Source organism: Hyla sarda, chromosome 2 (assembly GCF_029499605.1).
Source record: "Hyla sarda isolate aHylSar1 chromosome 2, aHylSar1.hap1, whole genome shotgun sequence".
Taxonomy (NCBI): Eukaryota; Metazoa; Chordata; class Amphibia; order Anura; family Hylidae; genus Hyla; species Hyla sarda.
Window position 1 is genome coordinate 233,902,760 of NC_079190.1, and position 23,834 is coordinate 233,926,593.

Sequence of the window (23,834 nt, forward strand, 5' to 3'; positions counted from 1 at the left end):
ACGCCAATCCCTCGCTGACACAGAGGATCCACTACCTGGAAGCCGAATCGTGACACAGATCCTACAAGGAGATCAAATTAGTCCCAGCATCAAATATAGCAAAACATATTATCATAACCAATATGGTGGGGAACTGCGTGTATAAAATATAACCTTTAATGATATCAATAAAATCACCAAAAGTAATTGTGCTAGTGAAGATAAAAGAGAATTAAAGTGATATAGCCCTCCTATGCTAAACGTATAAATTACGCCGCATAGGATGTGGATTGCTTCCAACGCGTTTCAACCTAAGTTAAAGGCATCATCAGGGGAGGCTTACGCAATCTTGGCTACGAATATTATAATTGAGATTTAGCTCAGGTCAAATCAATATTTATTATGCCATAGATGACCCCGCCATGAATTATAATCATTAAGCACTTTACTGGTGCTAGTTAGCACCACAGGGTAACACTGTATGTCCGGTCTCCTGTAAAAAAAGGGGAAAAGGAAAATACAGTCTCAGACATATATCCATATTGCATGATTCATGTGTACACATGCAATGCATGATAGCTACTCACGGCCTAGAACCAGATCCCGGCACCTAGAGAGAACAGTATACAATATAAATGTCACTCTATTGCCCTTTGGCATATCAGACCTGAAAAGCAAACATGGGGCCGCAAGCGGCTACTTACGATTATCCCTATTGTTCGCGGCTTATCCGGTACAGCGCGACACCCGCAGTGGCGGGGAGCTGTTAGTGCATAGTACAGCTACCGCGCGCTGACACCGGCAAAGCCGGCGTCTGGCGTCATATCCTGTCGGCTGGTGCATACGTCAGCCGGCCGGCTGACGTATGCACCAGCCGACAGGATATGACGCCAGACGCTTTGCCGGTGTCAGCGCGCGGTACTATAGTATTTACAGGTTATGTATACTTATGTATTATAAGTGCAACATACCTTTAAATCTGTACCACATGATTGTATTGTTACCCAGAGAACCCCAGTGACCAGGTGACCTCCCAAGTGACCTATGGGCTCCTTGCACAGCCCCCCTATATAATATTGGGAGGGGCTGTAATCGCTCTCTTTTCCATGCTCTTGAGTTCCTGCTGAGGTCCAGTGCAGTCAAGTGTTCCAGTGCCTGTGTCCAGCCATTTGAGGCCTCAATTCTAAATTACTGCACCCATCAGTCGGTCCTGAATAAGTCAAGTCATCTCGATTGTCTGTCACCATCTCAAGTCAAGTCATCTATAGTCACCGTTGCCTGCATTGTAGACTGTCAAGTCACTGCAAGTCTAAGCAAGCCTGTGAGGTCTCCCTGTGTCACTGGCCACCTCTCTGGGATATTGGCTGAACCGCATAGACTATACCATCTGTCTTACCTCAGTAAAGCTACAATTACCCTTAACCTGGCCTTGGACTCTTTATTGCGCCTGCCTAACCTAGGATTAGCGGTACTACTTTCAGGTGGTTATAAGGCCAAACCATGCCCTGGCATCACGACAAGAAGGGGTTAATACCATCTACCCCTGGGGCCATAACATCTGCCCCTTACACTTGACATCACACCCCATGGCATACCACACAACTTTGATGTTATGTCCTTAAAACAAGTCAAAATGAGGCTCAATAGTGTGTGTGGCCTCCACGTGCCCGTATGACCTCCCTACAATGCCTGGGCATTCTCCTGATGAGGTAGTGGATGGTCTCCTGAGGGATGTCCTCCCAGACCTGGACTAAAGCATCCACCAACTCCTGGACAGTCTGTGGTGCAACGTGGCGTTGGTGGATGGAGCGATACATGATGTCCCAGGTGTGCTCAATCGGATTCAGGTCTGGGGAACAGGCGGGCCAGTCCATAGTATCAATGCCTTCCTCTTGCAGGAACTGCTGACACACTCCAGCAACGTGAGGTCTAGCATTGTCTTGCATTAGGAGGAACCCAGGGCCAACCACACAGCATATGGTCTCACAAGGGGTCTGAGCATCTCATCTCAGTACCTAATGGCAGTCAGGCTACCACTGGCAAGCACATGAAATGCCACCCCACACCATTACTGACCCACTGCCAAACCGGTCGTGCTGGCGGATGTTGCAGGCAGCAGAACATTCTCCACGGCGACTCCAGACTCTGTCACGTCTGTCACATGTGCTCAGTGTGAACCTGCTTTCATCTGTGAAGAACACAGGGCACCAGTGGCAATTTTGCCAATCTTGGTGTTCTCTGGCAAATGTAAAATGTCCTGCACTGTGTCTGACCGTTTGAGTGGACACATGCACATTTGTGGCCTGCTGGAGGTCATTTTTCAGGGCTCTGGTAGTGCTTCTCCTGCTCCTTCTTGCACAAAGGTGGAGGTAGCGGTCCTGCTGCTTGGTTGTTGCCCTCCTACGGCCTCCTACACGCCACCTGATGTACTGGCCTGTCTCCTGGTAGCGCCTCCATGCTCTGGACACTATGCTGACAGACACAGCAAACCTTCTTGCCACAGCTCTCATTAATGTGCCATCCTGGATGAGCTGCACTACCTGAGCCACTTGTGTGGGTTGTAGACTCCTTCTCATGCTATCACTAGAGTGAAAGCACCGCCAGCATTCAAAAGTGACCAAAACATCAGCCAGGAAGCATAGGAACTGAGAAGTGGTCTGGTCACCACCTGCAGAACCACTCCTTTATTGGGGGTGTCTTGCTAATTGCCTATAATTTCTACCTGTTGTCTGCTCCATTTGCACAACAGCATGTGAAATTGATTGTCAATCAGTGTTGCTTCCTGAGTGGACAGTGTGATTTCCCAGAAGTGTGATTGACTTGGAGTTACATTGCGTTGTTTAAGTGGTCCCTTTATTCTTTTTCAGCAGTGTAGTAGGTGAATAAGCTACGTGAACTGCATAAGCGGTATGACACATTCGTAAACAATCAAGGGCAAGCAGTTGTTGCTAGGCTATGGGTGGTTCCTTCATCTCTCAGGAGACTCGTGCTTTCCTTTCGGTTCTGTTTCTCAGGCAGATAGACCAGCCTATAAGAGAGGATGTACTGCTGAAGCCTGAGGAGAGGAGGAAACGTTCAGCTGATCTGGGAGTTACACTTAGTATATATTTATCCCTCCCTTCTCCATTTCATGGAATCACTAGCTGGGAACACAGAGGGCTTATGGGATGCCTTATAAAGACCTGTCACTGGTGAGGGGAGAGGCAAAGGGAGATTGGGGACATTTAGAGACAAGCTAAGAGAATGAGCAGATAACAGGAGGAAAATAAAGAGTCATTTCACAGACAAGCTGGCCAGCAGTACGCCTCCTGACATGAGAGGGAGAATAGAGTCATCAGAGGGAGAGAATTAGAAAGGAGGGCGTAGGGACTAGTGCTGTTCTGCTCATCTTCTCCCCATCACACACAGGCATCAGCAGTACCCAAGCCTAGCGACCCAGCAATCTGCACTGAAAATATGTTGCCTGGTCTGGGGGACGCAGCTGAGGCAGGACCCGAGAGCAGCCATGACCCTGCTCAAAGCCCTGGAGAGAAGCAGAAATGGGAAGAAGCCAAAGCATTTTACGAAAACCTAACCCCAACCAAGAAACCAAAATCGGTATGTGCTATACTATGTAAAGACACTTTCATACTATTTCTTCCACAGCTCAGGAGTACAGAATGCAATGTACCCTTGTGACAATTGAGAAACTTGTTTGGCTCGACCACCTTAGTACAGTACGTGTCGTATTCTATTTATGTCTGCGTTAGTCAGTAGGGATGGGGTTAAATTCTACTAGGAGAGATTTGCTGGTGTAAGGGTTGTCAATGCAGTGTGACAACGGACAGTGACAGAAGCTGATGTCTCTAGTTCTCATGAAGGTGATTGTTTGTGAATAAAGCTGTTTGACTGACCTTCAGCTGTGGGATCAGCAGCGGATGTGGACAGGGAATCCATCCAAGGTCACTGACCTATGACCCTATTCCAAAAGAAAAAAAAAGGTCATGGCGCTATATATACATAGATCTGCAGCCTGTGTAAATAAGTGGATGTGCATAGAAACACGTCTATACTGCTGCATTTGATGCTAAGTACTATACTATCTGTTGATCGATGTTTCCTATCAGCACCGCTCATCCATTACCTATTACTGCAATATCTTGACTAAACATGTAGCCAATAAGCAGGAGCCATCAGCTATCATAAGAATAGATGATCCTTAAGAATATATTTAGACTTGTATATGGAAATGATGGGATATAGATGATGATGCAATTATTAGGAGCTTGGTCAACAAATATAGACAAATACAATAAAAATAAGAACAATATATGAAATGTAATTGTGAAGAAATGATGACAGGTTGCTTTCAAGATGGCAAAACCTTCAAAATCTTACCATCTACTTGAACCGTAAAGGGCCAACCCACCCTGTCACTTAGCTGCATCATATCGGTTGACATAGTAAACAGATATTGTCACAGAAATGTGTAAATATCTACAGTATGATCATTTTAATTTAGGTCATTAGACCCGTGGTCAGACTGGGATTTGTAGTGTGGGTGAGGAAATGTTGGAGTGTGATGCTTGTGTCAATTTGGCCTTACTTTTAAGACTCAGATATCAGTAAATCAATTTTAATAATAAAGTCCAAATTGTCAACATAATATCATCATATTATGCTGACACTACCACAAGAAATTTGCATTCTATTTTATGTTTACAAATACCTAATCTGCTTCATATTTTGTGCAGCTGCTTTTGCTACCTAATAACTTCAATGGGTAGCAAAATCAGCTGCAGAAAAGATGCAAAAAAATACGCAGCAGATCCTGTACTTGTGAATGTACCCTAATAGAACATAAGTGTATAGATGTATTTTTGTATAGTATAACATTATAACAAAATATTTATGAATTAGATTTAGAATGCAGATAAATAATGTGGTTATTTTTAAATTGCCATAACTATTTATTTTTAAGAACTTCCTTTGGGTTGCCAAGGCATACAGTAGATTTCCTTCATGTAAAATCTGTCTAGGGGGGATGCACAGCTTTATACCAGGGGGCCATATATAGCCTGCAATTCTATTTTGTGCATCTCCAACCATCATTATTGTTCAAAATGACGTCTGTCAGTCAGTGCAGGTCTTTGAAGATACATGTAAGTGGCCTTTGGTGACTGCTCGCACGTATTTTCCATGTCACAGAAACTAAGATCAAAGCACTGCACATACATATGGATATTAAAGTGCTAATGGTGCACTGTATAGACCAACAGTGTACATAAAAGAAAGATAGCTCCATAGTAAAGTTTAAAATTTTGCCCCACAAGACAGAATGGTCTTATGTCTATGTTCTCTTTCCCCATGCCTTTATTTTGACAATGCAGTTCTAAAAAGCAGTACTCCAAAGCTAGTGACAAAAGGATTGGGATCATTCGGAGCTGGGCCCCCTCTCTCAAAGCAAGTCCTCTGGGGTTTGCTGTAAAGCAGGGGTCCCAAACTCAAATTATCTGGGGGCCACTGGAGGTAGAGGTTGAGTCAGGCTAGGCTGCATCAAGTATTCCACAAAAAGTAACAAGCAGTTCCCCCTTACTAGGTAGGCAGCGTAAGTCCTGACATTAGCTAGGCAGCAGTTCCCCCACATTAGGTAGGGAGCAGAAGTCCCCCACATTAGGTAGGCAACAGTTCCCCCCACATTAGGTAGGCAGCATTAGGTAGGCAGCATAAATCCCCCAGATTAGGTAGGCAGAATAAGTCCCCCTCATTAGGTAAGCAGCAGTTCCCCCACTTTAGATAGGAAGCAGTTCCCCCACATTAGGTAGGCAGCATAGTTCCCCCACATTAGGTAGACAGCATAGTTCCCCCACATTAGGTAGGCAGCATAGTTTCCCCACATTAGGTAGGCAACATAGTCCCCCCCACATTAGGTAGGCAGCAGCCCCTACAGACTTTGATGCTCTGACCACCGCTCCTCTGGTCAGGGTTAGGATCTACCCTACTGCCATGGCCTATGTGCTATAGAAGTAGGTCCTGGGACCGGAGGTCGGAGCACCGAAGCTGACAAGCGGCTGTTAACTTACCATGCTGGTCAGCGTGTGCATCCTCATGCTTGCTACTCCGCGCTGCTCCCATGGGTGCACGGCAGGGATGTTAATGATGTCCATGTGTGCGTTACCTCCTGGCAGTCCCTGCTTTTTTAAAGTGGCTGCGGGCCAGAGGAGGAGTAACCTTTCGGGACATAGGGATACTCTAACTTCTGACAGGGAAATTAATTGCCCAGGGGCCACGAGTTTGAGACCCCTGCTGTAAAGCATATCTCTAAATGCTGTTAATCAAGTTTAGGCAAGATGGCTACTCACATGTACAAAAATGATATAAGAAAATAAACAATTGGAAAAGAGAAACAGATAAAAAAATGGAACTTGTTTTGGTATCTGGCTCTAATCAGAAAAAAATCTAGGGGATACATTCACTTTAAGTTCAAGGCTACCAGTGGTTACTGCATTTGACTAATGCAACATGTAGGGGCACTAAAAGGTGATATATGAAAGCTTAAATGTATGAGAATTATTTTGTAAAAGACAAGTCAATACAGTCTCCAAGTCTACAGTCTCAGAAAGCTGAGTCATATGTTTATGTATAGTGCTATTATACAGCTAACCTAGGCTTCCAGCAGTAAAGTATAGCTGTCACTAAATCCCTCTAATGATAATGAAACGACTCATATAATTCAGCCCCAATCTATACAGCAAATAGGAATCCGAAGTTTATTGTGTCTGCTCTATTGGTTGTTTGAAATATGAAACATTTCACGATAAATAAATAGAAGTCAGCGTCAACATAAAAAAAAAAAAAAAGTGTTTATATTTAAAATATTAATAGAATATTGTATCTGTTTGACATTAAATATTTCCTTTAAAATAACATTCTCCAATTCTGTTTCCTGACATATAGTCATAACAGCTAACATAATACCATAGTTTATAAGATTGAAAAAACACAAATGCCCATAAAGTTTAACAAATATCCCTATTGTGTCCCTACTGTGTTGATCTAAAGGAAGGCAGAAAACCGTTATGGAGGCTGATGACAATTGCATCATACCAAGGGGAAAATTTGCCATTGACCCAGTGATCCACAGGTTGCCACTAGAGTCCCCTTTCACACCTTAATGACAACATCATGGAGCTGGAGGATGTTATAGACCTTGTGCTCCCCTATCTTCCATTTGAGGATTCCCCACAGATTCTCAATAGGGTTTAGGTCTGAAGACATGCTTGACCAGTCCATTACTCATCCTTAGCTTCTTAAGCAAGACTGTGGTCATCTTGGAGGTGTGTTTGAGGTTGTTATTATGTTGGAATACTGCCCTGCAGCCAAGTCTCCGATGAGAGGGGATCATGCTCTGCTTCAGTATGTCATAGTACATATTGGCATTTATGATTCCCCTCAATGAACTGTAGCTCCCCAGTACAGCAGCACTCATGCAGCCCCAAATCACGACAATCCGAACACCATGCTTCTCTGTAGGCAAGACACACTTGTCCTTGTACTCCTCACCTGGTTCCTGCCACACACACTTGACACTATCTGAACCAAATAGATATATCTTGGTTTCATCAGACCACAGGACATGGTTCCAGTAATCTTTGTCCTTAGTCTGCTTGTTTTGTGGCTTTATTTTACATTATCTTTAGAAGAGCCTTCCTGCTGGGATGAAGGCCATGCAGAGCAATTTGATGCTGTGTGCACCATTTGGTCTGGTACTGACCCCTTCAAACTCTGCAGCAAGGGTGGCAGCACTCATATGTCTATTTCCCAAAGGCAACCTCTGGATATGATGCTAACCACATGCACTCAACCTCTTTGGTCAACCATGGCATTGCCTGTTCTGAGTAGAACCTGTGAAACTGCTGTATGGTCTTGTCCACTGTGCTACAGCTCAGTTTCAGGGTCTTGGCATTTTTCTTGGGCGCAGCCTCAACAAATATCCACTGAGCTGATGTATTACTCCTAAATTGTCATAAAGCCTGACATTTCATTTGGGGGCCACTACCATATTTTATGCCCAGGGCCTTCCAGAGCCTTGAATCGGGCCTGGCCCTGTTGTAAGATCACCCGAAAAAATGACATTTTAAATAAATCTTCCATAACAAGCTTTATGTAATTACCTGTCAGAAGGATCTAACTAAGCCCAATAATAACATTATTTGGCCACATGGCCTTAATTATAATGATGGAAACGGTGATATCTCACAGCAAGAAACAATTGATGAAAATAAAACCAATTTGTATACATTAAAGAAGCAGTCAGGTCATTTTTTTAAATAAATTTTTTTGTTTTGCTTATATAGTGCAGCACAGGATATTATTAAATAATTAACGGGGTGGTCCAGTCAAACATTTTTTTTCCATTAATGTGCCCAGGAAGGCAAGTTAAACAATAAAAACTTAACTGTTCTTCCTCACTGCCTTTTAGTTCTAATATTAGGGCACTTTGTCTGTGGCTGTTGACTTTGCTTTTCTCAGAGTTGCAGAGAGTAGCATCTGCAGCTGGGGGAACTGACAGTGCCACTCTCCAATCACTGGCCGAGGTAGGTAGGACACCTCTGCAGCCAGTGATTTGCAGAGGTCTGCAGCTAAGGGGAAAAAAGTTCAGAAGGGGGACAGGCTGAATGGCATGATACCAAAGGCTGAGAAGAAGGTGAGTTTAACCCCTTAAGGATTCATCCCATTTTCACCTTAAAAGGGGTACTCCGATGGAAAACATTTTTTTTTAAATCAACTGGTGCCAGAAAGTTAAACAGATTTGTAAATGACTTCTATTAAAAAATCTTTACCCTTCCAGTTTTAAAAGCTGTATGCTACAGAGGAAATTATTTTCTTTTTGAATTTCTTTTTTGTCTCTGTAGACACCTGATGCCAGGAAAAGGAACTGTCCAGAGCAGGAGAAAATCCTCATTGCAAACCTATGCTGCTCTGGACAGATCCTGAAACGGACAGGAATCCAAAAAGAAAAGAATTTCCTCTGTAGCATAAAGCTGCTAAAAAGTACTGGAAGGGTAAAGATTTTTTAATAGAAGTGATTTACAAATCTGTTTAACTTTCTGGCACCCATTGATTAAAAAAAATGTTTTCCACCGGAGTACCCCTTTAACCCCTTAACCTGTTAAGGACCCATGACGTAACGTTACGTCATGAGTCCGCTCCGATCATAGCGGGTCGGGCCGTCATAGCAGGTTGGGCCCGGCCTCTAACAACGGCCGGGACCCGTGGCTAATAGCGCGCGGCACTGATCGCAGTGCGGCACGCTATTAACCCTTTAGACGCGGCGTTCAAAGTTGAACGCCGTGTCTAAAGTGAAAGCAAAACCATGCCGGTTAGCTCAGGGAGCTTTTCGGGATCGCCGTGGCGTAATCGTGGCATCCCAAACAGCTGCAGGACACAAGGAGGGTCTGCTTCCTTGCCTTCTCGTGTCCGATCGCCGAATGACTGCTCAGTGCCTGAGATCCAGGCATGAGCAGTCAAGCGGCAGAATCACTGATCATTGCTTTCCTATGAGAAAGCATTGAACAATGTAAAAGATCAGTGTGTGCAGTGTTATAGGTCCATACGGGAGCTATAACATTGCAAAAAAAAGTGAAAAAAAAAGTGAATAAAGATCATTTAACCCCTTCCCCATTAAAAGTTTGAATCACCCCCCTTTTCCCATTTAAAAAAAAAACTGTGTAAATAAAAAATAAACATATGTGGTATCCCTGCGTGCGTAAATGTCCGAACTATAAAAATATATCATTAATTAAACCGCACGGACAATGGCGTATGCGCAAAAAAATTCCAACGTCCAAAATAGTGTATTTTTGGTCACTTTGTATATCATGTAAAAATGAATAAAAAGCGATCAATAAGTCCGATCAATACAAAAATGGTACCACAAAAAACTTCAGATCACAGCGCAAAAAATGAGCCCTCATACCGCCCCATACGCGGAAAAATAAAAAAGTTATAGGGGTCAGAATTTGACAATTTTAAATGTATACATTTTCCTGCATGTAGTTATCATTTTTTCCAGAAGTACGACAAAATCAAACCTATATAAGTAGGATATCATTTTAATCATATGGACCTACAGAATAAAGAGAAGGTGTCATTTTTACCGAAAAATTTACTGTGTAGAAACGGAAGCCCCCAAAAGTTACAAAATGGCATTGTTTTTTTTCAAGTTTGTCTCACAATGATTTTTTTCCCATTTAGCTGTAGATTTTTGTGCAAAATGACTGATGTCATTACAAAAAAGAATTGGTGGCACAAAAAATAAGCCATCATATGGATTTTTAGGTGCAAAATTAAAAGAGTTATGATTTTTTAAAGGTAAGGAGCAAAAAACGAAAATGCAAAAACGGAAAAACCCCTGGTCCTTAAGGGGTTAAGGACCCAGCCAATTTTCAGTGTAGGACCCGACCATTTTTTTCACATCTAACCACTGTCACTTTAAGCATTAATAACTCTGGTTTGCTTTTACCTTTCATTCTGATTCCGAGATTGTTTTTTCTTGACATATTCTACTTTATGTTAGTGGTAAAATTTTGTCGATATTTTTGTCATTTCATATTTTTTGTCATTTTTGTCATATTTTTTGATGAAAAAAATCGAAAAATTAGCTTTTTTTTTTTTTTTTACTTTGAAGCTCTCTGCTTATAAAGGAAAATGAATATTCCAAATAAATTATATATTAATTCCCATATACAATATGTCTACTTTATGTTGGCATCATAAAGTTGACATGTTTTTACTTTTGGAAGACATCTGTCTGAGAGTTGCTTTGAAAGAGAGGAGCTGCAAGAGAGTTAGAAATCTGAGAGTTTGAAAGCAGGAGTTTGAGATCGCTGTGAGTGTTACTTTCCTTACACTGTAGAGACTTTAACTCAGAAGGTCTACTGAGAATTCATTTGTAATATTTACAGTCTGTTTTTTGCTGTAAATCTGTGAAATACCCATAATTAGATGGCCTTCATGTTGGAAAATGCAGTCCGATGTACATCCTCTTCAATGTATGCAATCCTTGAACAGCAGTTTGAGGGTGCATATTGTTGTGCGAGATGTGTGCTAATTGTTCATTTAGAAGCCCAGATCCTGGATCTAGAGGAGCGACTGGCAACAATGAGAAGCATTGACAACATGGAGAGGAGTCTCCTGCTCACTGAGCATGTACTCTCTGGGATAGAGGTGGGGGAGGATAGTGGGACGGAGGTGCAGGACAGTCAGGCAGCTAGATGGGTTACAGTTAGAAAACGGGGTAGAGGGAAAAGTGTCAGGGAGGCTAGTCCTGAACTGGCACACCCCAACAAGTTTGCCCGGTTGGCAGATGAGGGGGATACCATTCTAGAGCTAGCAGTACTGCAGCAAGATACTGCCTCTGACCGCCAGGGGGAGTCTGCTCCAGTAAAGAGGGAAGGAGGAGTGCAGGGCAGGCCAGACAGGTACTTGTAGTGGGGGACTAAATTATTAGGGGGACAGGCAGGGCAATCTGTCACAAAGACTGGGATCACCGAACAGTGTGTTGTCTTCCTGGCGCTCGAGTTCTGCACATCGCGGATCGGGTTGACAGGTTGCTGGGTGGTGCTGGAGAGCATCCAGCAGTCATGGTACATATTAGCACCAATGACAAAGTAAGAGGTAGGTGGAGTGTCCTTAAAAATGATTTCAGGGACTTAGGCCGCAAGCTTAAGGCAAGGACCTCCAAGGTAGTATTTTCTGAAATATTACCTGTACCACAAGCCACACCACAGAGGCAGCGGGAGATTAGGGAGGTAAACAAGAGGCTCAGAAGCTGGTGTAGGAAGGAGGGGTTTGAGTTCGTGGAGAACTGGGCCGACTCCGCTGACGGTTATCGGCTCTACGTACGGATGGGCTGCACCTCAATGGGGAGGGTAATATACCTGGGGGTGGAGCGGTGGGAGGGGTTAGAAGAGTTAATAGGGATAGGCTTCATAAGAAGAAAAAACATACACCATTGAATTGCATGATGACTAATGCCAGAAGTCTGACCAACAAAACCGACGAACTGGAGTGGTTGATGTCTGAGGAGAATTATGACATAGTAGGTATAACAGAGACTTGGTTGGACGATAGCTGTGACTGGGCGGTCAACATACAGGGTTATAGTCTATTCAGGAAGGGTCTGACAAAATGGAAAGGGGGAGGAGTTTGTCTGTATGTGAAATCGAGTCTGAAGGCCGCACTACGGGAGGATATAGGGGAGGGAAACAATAATGTGGAGTCATTATGGGTAGAATTATATGGAGATAAAAATAAAAAAAATTCTGATAGGGGTTTGCTATAAACCACCAAACATAATGGAAGAGCCAGAAGATCAATTACTGAGGCAAATAAACAAGGCAGCAAATCAAAATGATGTAATAATAATGGGGGACTTTAACTATCCTGATATAAATTGGGAGACTGAGACCGGTGAATCTCATAAAGGAAACAGGTTTCTGACTAGCTAAAGACAATTATCTGTCCCAAATGGTGCAGGGCCCGACCAGAGGGGGCGCCCTACTAGACTTAATATTAACCAGCAGACCTGATAGAGTAACTAATGTGCAAAGTAGAAGGATACCTAGGAAATAGTGAACATAATATAATACATTATAACTTGTTCTTCAATAAGGGAATCTCTTGAGGGGCCACAAAAACAATGAATTTCAGGAAGGCAAAGTTCGATCAACTCAGAGAAGCCCTTAAAAATATAAAATGGGATAATGTCCTCAAAAATAAGAATACGGACACTAAATGGGAGACTTTTAAAAATATCTTAAATTTTCACTGCAAGATGTATATACCTTATGGGAAAAAAAAGGGTCAGAAATAAAAGAAAACCAATATGGATGAACAAAAATGTCAAGGGGGCAATAAATGACAAAAATAAAGCATTTAAACTACTAAAACAGGACGGCAGTGAGGAAGCATTAAAAAGCTATAGAGAAAAATGTAAATGATGTAAAAAACAGATAAAAGCTGCAAAAATAGAGACAGAACGACTCATTGCCTCAGAGAGTAAAACTAACCCCAAAATGTTCTTTAACTATATACATAGCAAAAAGATCAATAATGAAAGTGTGGGCCCTTTAAAAAATGATGAGGAAAAAATTATAAACGGGGATCAGGAAAAAGCAAATATATTAAACAAATTCTTCTCCACTGTGTTCACCGAGGAAAATGAAATGCCAGGTGAAATACAGCGAGATAAGGTAAACTCCCCAATACAGATCACCTGTCTAACCCAGGAAGAAGTACAGTGCCGCCAACAAAAAATCAAAACAGACAAATCACCAGGTCCAGATGGCATTCACCCCCGTGTTCTAAAAGAATTAAGTTATGTGATCGACAGTAGGGATCGACCGATTATCGGTATTGCCGATATTATTGGCCGATAATCACGATTTTGGGCATTATCGGTATCGGCAATTATCTTGCCGATAAGCCGATAATGCCCCGCCCCCCGCACCGCCCCCACCGCGACTGCCACCCCCTCGACCCGCCGCACCGCACCCCCCACCGTGATGCTAGGCGGTATACCGGTATGGATTTTTTCCCATACCGCTATACCGGTCGGGCCCCTCCCCCACCCTCCGAGTCAATAAAATTTTTTAACTTACCCGTAATGGGGGTGGTCCAGGCCATCCTTCCTTCATGTAGTGTCCGGGGGCGTTCCGGGTGGAGGGTGGTCCGGTCCGGGCTGTCCTTCTTCTCCCACGGTCTTCTTCTCCACTCCGGGCAGGCTCCAGCCTAGTACGCTGCATAGACGCCGCTACGCCGTGACGTCAGGTGCGTCGCTGCGCACGGGCGTCACTGAGCAGCGACGTCTATGCAGCGTACTAGGCCGGAGCCTGCCCGGAGTGGAGAAGATGACCGCCGGAGAAGGACAGCCCGGACCGGACCACCCTCCACCCGGAACGCCCCCGGACACTACATGAACGATGGATGGATGGCCCGGAGCACCCTGGCAGGTAGGGGAGAGAAGCGGGTGGTGGCGGCGGCGGTCTATGGCCCCGCAAAAGCCACTGTAGATCATGGATTTAAAGCGCCCGCTTTAAATCAATGATCTGCAGCGGTGTCGCAGGGGGTTAAATAGCCGATAACTTATACCGGAATATCGGTATAAGTTATCGGCTATCGGCCCTAACCTGCACCGATTATCGGTATCGGCCCAAAAAAAACAATATCGGTCGATCCCTAATCGACAGTCCCCTATTTTTAATATTCCTGGACTCTATAGTAACAGGTACTGTTCCCCAGGACTGGCACATGGCAAATGTGGTGCCAATATTTAAAAAGGGATCAAAAGGTGACCACGGGAATTATAGACTTGTTAGTTTAACCTCCGTTGTATGTAAATTGTTTTAGGGTTTTCTAAGGGATGCAATTCTGGAGTATCTTAATAAAAATAAATGTATGACCCCATATCAGCATGGCTTTATGAGGGATCGGTCCTGTCAAACAAACCTGATCAGCTTTTATGAGGAGGAGAGCTCCAGACTGGACCAGGGTGAATCACTGAATGTCGTATATCTGGATTTTTCCAAAGCATTTGATACGGTTCCACATAAAAGGTTGGTGCATAAAATGAGAAGGATGGGGCTGGGGGAGAATATGGGTAGTTGGGTAAGTAACTGGCTCAGTGATAGGAAACAGAGGGTGGTTATTAATGGTACTTATTCTGATTGGGTGACTGTTACTAGTGGGGTACCACAGGGGTCCGTCTTGGGTCCTGTGCTATTTAATATATTTATTAAAGACCTTGTAGAGGGGTTGAATAGTAAAGTAGCAATCTTTGAAGATTATAATAAACACTGTAAAGCGGTAAACACTATAGAGGACAGTGCACTGTTACAAATGGATCTGGATAGGTTGGAGGTTTGGGCTGGGAAGTGGCAGATGAGGTTCAACACTAAGAAATGTAAGGTAATGCACATGGGGAAGAAAAATCCGGGCTGGGATTATGTATTAAATGGGAGAACACTTGGGACGACGGACATGGAAATGGATTTAGGAGTCTTAGTGAATAGTAAATTTAGCTGTAGTGACCAGTGTCGGGCAGCTGCTGCCAAGGTAAATAAAATCATGGGGTGCATCAACAGGGGCATAGATGCCCACGACGAGGAAATAATTCTACCGCTGTACAATCACTAGTCAGACCACACATAGAATACTGTGTACAGTACTGGGCACCATTGTACAAGAAAGAAATAGGGGAGCTGGAGAGAGTTCAAAGACAGGCAACCAGGGTAATACGGGGAATGGGAGGACTACAATACCCAGAAAGATTAGCAGAATTAGGGTTATTTAGTTTAGAAAAAGAAGGCTTAGGGGAGACCTAATAACTATGTATAAATATATCAGGGGACCGCACAGTGATCTCTCCCATGATCTATTTATACCTAGGACTGTAACTATAACAAGAGGGCATCCTCTACATTTAGAAGAAAGAAGGTTTCTACACCAGCACAGAAGGGGGTTCTTTACTGTAAGAGCAGTGAGATTGTGGAATTCTCTGCCTGAGGAGGTGGTCATGGTGAACTCTGTAAAAGAGTTCAAAAGGGGTCTGGATGCATTTTTGGAGAGTAATAACAATACAGGTTATGGATTCTAGATCTATAGGGACAGAACGTTGATCAAGGGATTTATTCTGACTGCCATATTTTGAGTCGGGAAGGAATTTTTACCTCTAGTATGAGGGCTTTTTGCCTTCCTCTGGATCAACTTAGTAAGGACTCATTAGGGTTATAGGTTGAACTTGATGGACTTTGGTCTTTTTTCAACCTTATGAACTATGTTACTATCAGAGGGCTTCAAAGTATAGCAGCATTTTTCCAATTTTTCTTAAAATTTTCAAAATAGAAAATTATCAAAATCGAAATTTTTCAGGGACCAGTTCAGTTTTGAAGTGGATTTGAATTGCTTTCTTATTATAAATACCCCATAAATGACCCCAAATGGCATTCAAAAGGTTTGCTAACCCTTTAGGTGTTTCACAGGAATAGCAGCAAACTGAAAGAGAAAATTCAAAATCTTCATTATTTACACTGGCATGTTCTTGTAGACCCAGTTTTTGAATTTTTACAAGGGGTAAAAGGAGACAAATCTTCCTAAAATGTGTAACCCAATTTCTCTTGAGTAAGGAAATACCTCATATGTGTATGTCAAGTGCTCTGTGGGTGCACTAGAGGGCTCAGAAGGGAAGGAGCGACAGTGGGATTTTGGAGAGTGTTTTTTTCTGAAATGGTTTTTGGGAGGCATGTCACATTTAAGAAGCCCCTATGGTGCCAGAACAGCAAAAAAAAAAAAATTACACCCCTCAAGGAATGTAGCAAGGGTTATGGTGAGCCTCAACACCCCACAGGTGATTGACAAATTTTCTCTAAATTTGGACATGGAAATGAAAAATATTTTTTTTTCCACAAAAATGCTGGTGTTACCCAAAATGTTTCATTTTCACAAGGGGTAATAGGAGAAAAAGCCCCCAAAAGTGTGTGTCTTCTGAGTAAGGAAATACCCCATATGTGTAAAGTGCTCTGTGGGCTCACTACAGGCCTCAGAAGAGAAGGCACGCCATTGGGCTTTTGGTGCCAATGGGCTTTTGGAGAGAAAATTTGGTTTGAATAAACCAAAGCCCCCATGCTGCCAGAACAGTGGACCCCCCCACCCCCACATGGGACCCTATTTCGGAATCTACACCCCTCACAGAATGTAACAAGGGGTGCAGTGAGCATTGGCGTTTGACAGATCTTTGGAACAGTGGGCTGTGCAAATGAAAAATATTTTTTTTTATTTTCATGGACTACTGTTCAAAAAAATCTGTCAGACACCTGTAGGGTGTAAATGCTCACTGGACCCCTTGTTACATTCCGTGAGGGGTGAAGTTTCCAAAATGGGGTCACATGTGGGGGGGGGGGGGCACTGTTCTGGTACCATGGGGGCTTTGTAAACACACATGGCCTTCAATTCCAGCCAAATTCTCTCTCCAAAACCCCAATGGCGCTCCTTCTCTTCTGAGCCCTGTAGTGCACCCGCAGAGCACTTTACATTCACATATGGTGTATTCCCTTACTCAGAAGAAATAGTGTTACAAATTTTGGGGGGCTATTTCTCCTATTACCCCTTGTGAAAATGAAAAATTTAGAGTAACACCAGCATTTTAGTGAAAAAAAACAAATTTTTCATTTTCACATCCAATTTTAATGAACCCTGTGGGGTGTTAAGGCTCACTATACCCCTTGTCCTGTTCCGTGAGAGGTGTAATTTCCAAAATGGGGTCACATGTGGGTGTTTTTTATTTGTGTGTTTACGTCACAACCGCTGTAACTACCAGCCACCCATGTGCAAATCACCAATTTAGGCCTCAAATGTACATGGCGGGCTCTCACTCCTGAGCCCTGTTGGGCGCCCGCAGAGCACTTTACGTCCACATACGTTACAAATTATGGGGGTCTTTTTTTTCCTTTTACCTCTTGTGAAAATTAAAAGTATGGGGCAACACCAGCATGTTAGTGTAGAAAATTTTAGTTTTTTAAAAGGAGAAAAAGGTAAAAGGAGAAAAAAATAATAATAATTTGTAACGCAATTTCTCCCAAGTACGGCAGGGCTCTAAAAGGAGAGTGTGCCAAAACCTGGTTCAATGACCATGGGATTACTGTGATTGATTGGCCAGTAAACTCGCCTGACCTGAACCCCACAGAAAATCTATGGGGCATTGCCAAGAGAAAGATGAGAGACATGAGACCAAACAATGCAGAAGAGCTGTTGCTATTGAAGCATTCTGGTCTTCCATAACACCTCAGCAGTGCCACAGGCTGATAGCTTCCATGCCATGCCCCAATGAGACAGTAATTGCTGCAAAAGGGGCCCAAACCAAGTACTGAAAACATATGCATGCTTATACTTTTCGGAGGTCCAATATTGTTCTATGTACAATCCTTGTTTTCTTGATTGCATGGAATATTTTAATTTTTTGAGATTGTGGATTTGGGGATTTCATGAGCAGTAAGCCATAATCATCACAATTATGACAAATCACGGCTTTAACTATCTTGCCTTGCATGTAATGAGTCTCTCTCATACAGTATATTATTAGTTTCACCTTTTAAGTTGCATTTCAGAAATAATTGAACTTTTGCATGATATTCTATTATTTTGAGTATCACCTGTATGTGTATGTCTATATTAGTTGATATCATATTTATGAGTTGTCTGGCATCTCAATTTTTGTTTCCACTGTGATATTGCTTCATTAATACAGCCTACATTTCCAGAGAGGGTGAAGTCTCATCACAGCACTTTCTCTGAGTCTTAAAGGACAACTGTAGTGGTACACTTTTCTATGTCCGTGCCCGGGCCTCAAAAATAAACAAAATAAACTCATACATACCTTCCTACGAGCCCCCGTTGGTCCGGCACAGGCCTCACAGTCTGGAAGTGCTGACATCATTCCACTTCCTGGGGACAGAGACGCCGCAGAGCCGTCGGCGTATCTCCGGCCGTAGCGATGTCCCGCCCTGACCTGTGATAGGCTGAGCCCACTGTCATGTAAAAAGCCGGCCAGAACTCCTTACATGACAGTGGGCTCAGCCCATCACAGGTCAGGGCGGGACATCGCTACAGCCGGTGATACGCTGACGGCTCTGCAGCGTCCCCATGAAGTGGAATGGCGTCAGCACTGCTGGACCGGGAGGCCTGTGCTGGACCAATGGGGGCTCATAGGAAGGTATGTAAGAGTTTATTTTGTTTATTTTTGAGGCCCGGGCACATGCATATAGAAAAGTGTGCCACTACAGTTGTCCTTTAAGTGGAGCAAGGGATAGATCAGTGACATTTAACATCTGTCACCTAAGTTACAATATTGAGTATCATTTTGAGATGCATCTTCAGCCTGTGTCCTAGTGAAGGGTTCCTCCGTGACAGCTCTTAGAAGCAGGAGGTAGAGGAGAAGTGTGGCTGCATCTAACAGAAAATCTAGAGAATCTGCAGACAGAACAGACCGGCAGTGTTAGTCAGGGGTTTTTTATGCAGTAATCATTCTATGAACTTGCCTTCTATATCATTGCTCTCCTGGTCTCCTTAAAGGAATTATTAAGCAATTATACACAGGGGATATACACATGTTTACAAAAGTTTGGGCACCCCAGGTAAAAATTTGTATTAATGTGCATAAAGAAGCCAAGGAAAGATGGAAAAATCTCCTAAAGGCATAAAATTACAAATTAGACATTCTTATAATATGTCAATAAAAGTTAGATTTTATTTACATCATTTACACTTTCAAAATAACAGAAAACACAAAATGGTGTCTGCAAAGGTTTGGGCACCCTGCAGAATTTATAGCATGCACTACCCCCTTTGCAAAGCTGAGACCTGCCAGTGTCATGGATTGTTCTCAATCATCATCTGGGAAGACCGGGTGATATCAATCTCAAAGGTTTTAAATGCCCAGACTCATCTGACCTTGCCCCAACAATCAGCACCATGGGTTCTTCTAAGCAGTTGTCTAGAAATCTGAAACTGAAAATAGTTGTGTTACGCTGAGCGCTCCGGGTCCCCGCTCCTCCCCGGAGCGCTCGCAGCGTCCTCTCATTCGCAGCGCCCCGGTGCGCTGCGATATTACTCCCAGCCGGGATGCGATTCGCGACGCGGGATGCGCCCGCTCGCGTTGCGCATCCCGGCTCCCGTACCTGACCCGTTCCCCGTCTGTTGTCCCGGCTCCTTAGGGCGCGTGCGCGCCGGGTCTCTGCGATTTAAAGGGCCACTGCGCCACTGATTGGCGCAGCAGGCCTAATCAGTATCCTCACCTGTGCACTCCCTACTTATACCTCACTTCCCCTGCACTCCCTCGCCGGATCTTGTTGCCATTGTGCCAGTGAAAGCGTTTCCTTGTGTGTTCCTTGCCTGTGTTCCAGACCTCCTGCCGTTGCCCCTGACTACGATCCTTGCTGCCTGCCCTGACCTTCTGCTACGTCCGACCTTGCTCTTGTCTACTCCCTTGTACCGCGCTTATCTCAGCAGTCAGAGAGGTTGAGCCGTTGCCGGTGGATACGACCTGGTTGCTACCGCCGCTGCAAGACCATCCCGCTTTGCGGTGGGCTCTGGTGAATACCAGTAGCAACTTAGAACCGGTCCACCGACACGGTCCACGCCAATCCCTCTCTGGCACAGAGGATCCACCTCCAGCCAGCTGAATCGTGACAAGTTGACACTCACAAAGCTGGAGAAGGCTATAAGAAGATAGCAAAATGTTTTCAGATGTCAATATCCTCTGTTCGGAATGTAATTAAGAAATGGCAGTCATCAGGAACAGTGGAAGTTAAAGCAAGATCTGGAAGACCAAGAAAAATATCAGACAGAAAAGCTTGCAGGATTGTGAGAAAAACAATTCAAAACCCACATTTGACTGCACAATCCCTCTTGAAAGATCTGGCAGACACTGGAGTTGGGGTACACTATTCCACTATAATGAGATACTTGTACAAATATGGTCTTTATAGAAGAGTCATCAGAAGAAAACCTCTTCTAGGTTCTCACCAAAAAAATCAGCATTTGAACTTTGCAAATGAACATATAGACAAGCCTGATGCATTTTGGAAACAAGTTCTGTGGACCGATGAGGTTAAAATTTAACTTTTTGGCCGGAATGAGCAAAGGTATGTTTGGAGAAGAAGGGGAACAGAATTTAATGAAAAGAACCTCTGTCCAACTGTTAAGCATGGGGGTGGATCAATCATGCTTTGGGGTTGTATTGCAGCCAGTGGCACAGGGAACATCTCACGAGTAGAAGGAAAAATGGATTCAATAAAATTTCAGCAAATTTTGGATGCTAACTTGATGCCGTCTGTGAAAAAGCTGAAGTTAAAGAGAGGATGGCTTCTACAAATGGATTATGATCCTAAACACACTTCGAAATCCACGGGGGATTTCATCGAGAGGTGTAAACTGAAGGTTTTTCCATGGCCTTCACAATCTCCTGAACTAGAAGACTTTTGTAAGGAAGAATGGGCAAAGATACCTCAAACAAGAATTGAAAGACTCTTGGCTGGCTACAAAAAGCGTTTACAAGCTGTGATACTTGCCAAAGGGGGGCAGTACAAGATATTAACTCTTCAGGGTGCCCAAACTTTTGCAGATGCCATGTTTTTGTTTTCTGTTATTTTGAAAGTTTAAATGATGGAAATAAAATCTAACTTTTGTTGACATATTATAAGAATGTTTAATCTGTAATTTGATTAAATCTTTTGGAGATTTTTTCATCTTTCCTTGGCTTCTTTCTGCACATTAAGACAAATTTTTACCTGGGGTGCCCAAACTTTTGATCCCCACTGTACCTTCACGCTTGTGCATAATTTTAACTCTTACTCTGCCTTCTATATTTATTGATGGGCATCTTACATCCTGCTGTCTTTCTCCTGTATCAACCACATGGTTTACCATTTCTCATGCTAAGGGGTGTAGCTTTCGTCATGTGCAAAAGTAGAAGTTGCACCCAGGCCCAGGTTTCTGAGAGGTTCAAAGGCTTATCTGTACTTAGAAAGACACTTGTTTTATAAATGGCATATGAATGTAGGGAACTTGTTAAAGTAGTAGTCCGGGGCGCACTTTTCTAATTTTATCCCGTCCGGGCTGCAAAATAAAAGACGAACTTTCTCTTACCTGCCAACGAGCCCCTGGAGCTCCGGTACACTCCGGTACAGGTGTTTGGTCCCCGGGCTGTATTCTTCTTACTTCCTGTTAGCCCGGCACGTCACACGGAGCATCAGCCTATCACCGGCCGCAGCAATGTCCCGCCTCGGCCGGTGATTGGCTGAAGCTCCGTGTGACGTGCCGGGCTAACAGGAAGTAAGAAGAATACAGCCCGGGGACCGAATACCTGTACCGGAGTGTACCGGAGCTCCGGGGGCTCGTTGGCAGGTAAGAGAAAGTTTGTTTTATTTTATTTTGCAGCCCAGACGGGATAAAATGAGAAAAGTGCGCGCCGGACTACTCCTTTAAACATTTTGCCCGTGGGGCACAGGAGCTTCATGATATGAGTCTGTCATGATGGTGTTGTATGATGTGAGCAACCTTATGGTCCCCTAGATTGTTGGGAACAATATCCCATAAGAGCACTACACTCCAAAAGTCCTTGTGATGAACACAGAAGTAACAAAAAAGATGGCAGGAAATATTGGGAATTACTACTCTACCTTTGGCCAAACCAAAGGTTTATGGAAAAAAAAGATGTCCATGCTCTGCTCTGGCTCACAGCTCTAGGGAGGACCTCTGCCCTTGAGGATTTCTAACTACTTAGGCTATGAGTCTGATGCAGTGATGGTAAATCATCTTCAGGAAGGCACCTTCAAACTTATGTAAACCAAGTAAACCAAAAACTTATGATTCCACTATGATTCCATCTTTAGATCTATTTCACTCCAACTGAGTTTCAATCTCTTATTGATCTGTTGACAAAATCAAATGTGCCACTTACCAAACTAGGTAGACATCATTGTCTCTTGTGCCTGCCCTTGGCAAGTGACCACACTGCCAGCTAAGCTTGTTTAAAGGGGTACTCTGGGGAAGTTAATAAAAATAAAAATGCCCCAAAGCCACCACAGTCTGTGTCTCCTGTAGTTATCCATTTGGTTTGGGCAGCTCCTTTGGTCCCTGATGTCTCCTAAATACTTTTTTTCCTTGTTTGCAGCACAGACTACAACTCCCAGAAGTAAGTGCAGCTCTGTGTAATGGCTGCCAGCCAATTGCTTTCACTTTCTGTGTGCATGCTGTGTTGAAAACAGTCAGCCTCACACACTTCATGTCTTCTTGCTGTGCTCTGAATGGCAGCAGTCAGTGATTATATCTACACAGGAAAACAGCAGCATTCTGTGCTGAGGCGACTGAGAATCTTCATTGAGCTTCTCACATGGTACACAGGGAGAGGAGGGAGAGAGGCGGTGGAGGGGAGGTGAGCTTGTGATGCCAGTGCTCTAGACCAGACAGAACTACGTGGTGTTGTCTTGAAGGGAGGGGACTAGCTTTCACTGGGGAGACGAGCAGGATCTGAAGATTATGTTTCTCTCATTCCCTGCATGTAAGTGGCAGCTGAAGAGGAAAACTGCTCTATATAATGAATGATATTTAGACAAATACATAGGTTGGTTAGAGGGAAAGGATGGGATATGGGTTTAGTTTCCCAAAATACCCCTTTAACCTCTTAAGGACGCAGGGCGTACCTGTACGCCCTGCGCCCGGTCCCGGTATATAATGCGAGGTCACGCCATCATACCGAGTCGGTTGTGCCGAGCACTATTAACCCTTTAGACGCAGCATTCAAAGTTGATCGCCGCGTCTAAAATGAAAGTGAAAGCTTCCCGGCAGCTCAGTCGGGCTGATCAGGACCAACGCCGTCAAATTGCAATGTCCCGATCAGCTAGAACGCGAGCGGAGGTCCCCTTACCTGCCTCCGTTGCGTCCAATCGGCGATTGATTGCTCCAAGCCTGAAATCCAGGCTTGAGCAATCGACCGCCGATAACACTGATCTTTGCCGTGTCAATGCTCGGCAATGATCTGTGTATGAGATCGGTATGTGCAGTGAAATAGCCACTAGGGGGGGGGGGGGGGGCTATAACACTGTGTAAAAAAAAGTGTGAAAAAAAGTTAAGGTCATTTAACCCCTTCCCTAATAAAAGTAAGAATCACACCCCCCCCCCCCCCCCCCTCCTATCTGCTAATTACCTGGATCCGAGCAACTCAAATGGCACCTATACCCATGGTGTCGGAAAGTAAAGTGATTAAAAGGAAAATTGATGCTCAGGATCTTGAATACTGGATAGACATTTATTAATTAATT

General features: G+C 43.8%; 1 protein-coding gene and 1 long non-coding RNA gene across 2 annotated transcripts in view; one reads left to right on the plus strand and one right to left on the minus strand.

The window, feature by feature from the left end:
- Positions 1-363: 363 nt before the first annotated feature.
- LOC130355866 (uncharacterized) overlaps positions 364-23,834 on the minus strand; it is a 105,218-nt gene continuing 81,747 nt past the window's right edge. Inside the window, exons 3-5 of the long non-coding RNA XR_008888688.1 lie at positions 3,873-3,937; positions 567-589; positions 364-472 (exon numbers count right to left, since the gene is read on the minus strand). This is a non-coding gene — a long non-coding RNA (uncharacterized LOC130355866). The remainder of the gene's footprint in view (positions 473-566; positions 590-3,872; positions 3,938-23,834) is intronic.
- NT5C1A (5'-nucleotidase, cytosolic IA) overlaps positions 3,024-23,834 on the plus strand; it is a 54,501-nt gene continuing 33,690 nt past the window's right edge. Inside the window, exon 1 of the mRNA XM_056556646.1 lies at positions 3,024-3,576. Coding sequence (XP_056412621.1) covers positions 3,436-3,576 — 141 coding nt within the window. The 5' untranslated portion in view covers positions 3,024-3,435. The remainder of the gene's footprint in view (positions 3,577-23,834) is intronic.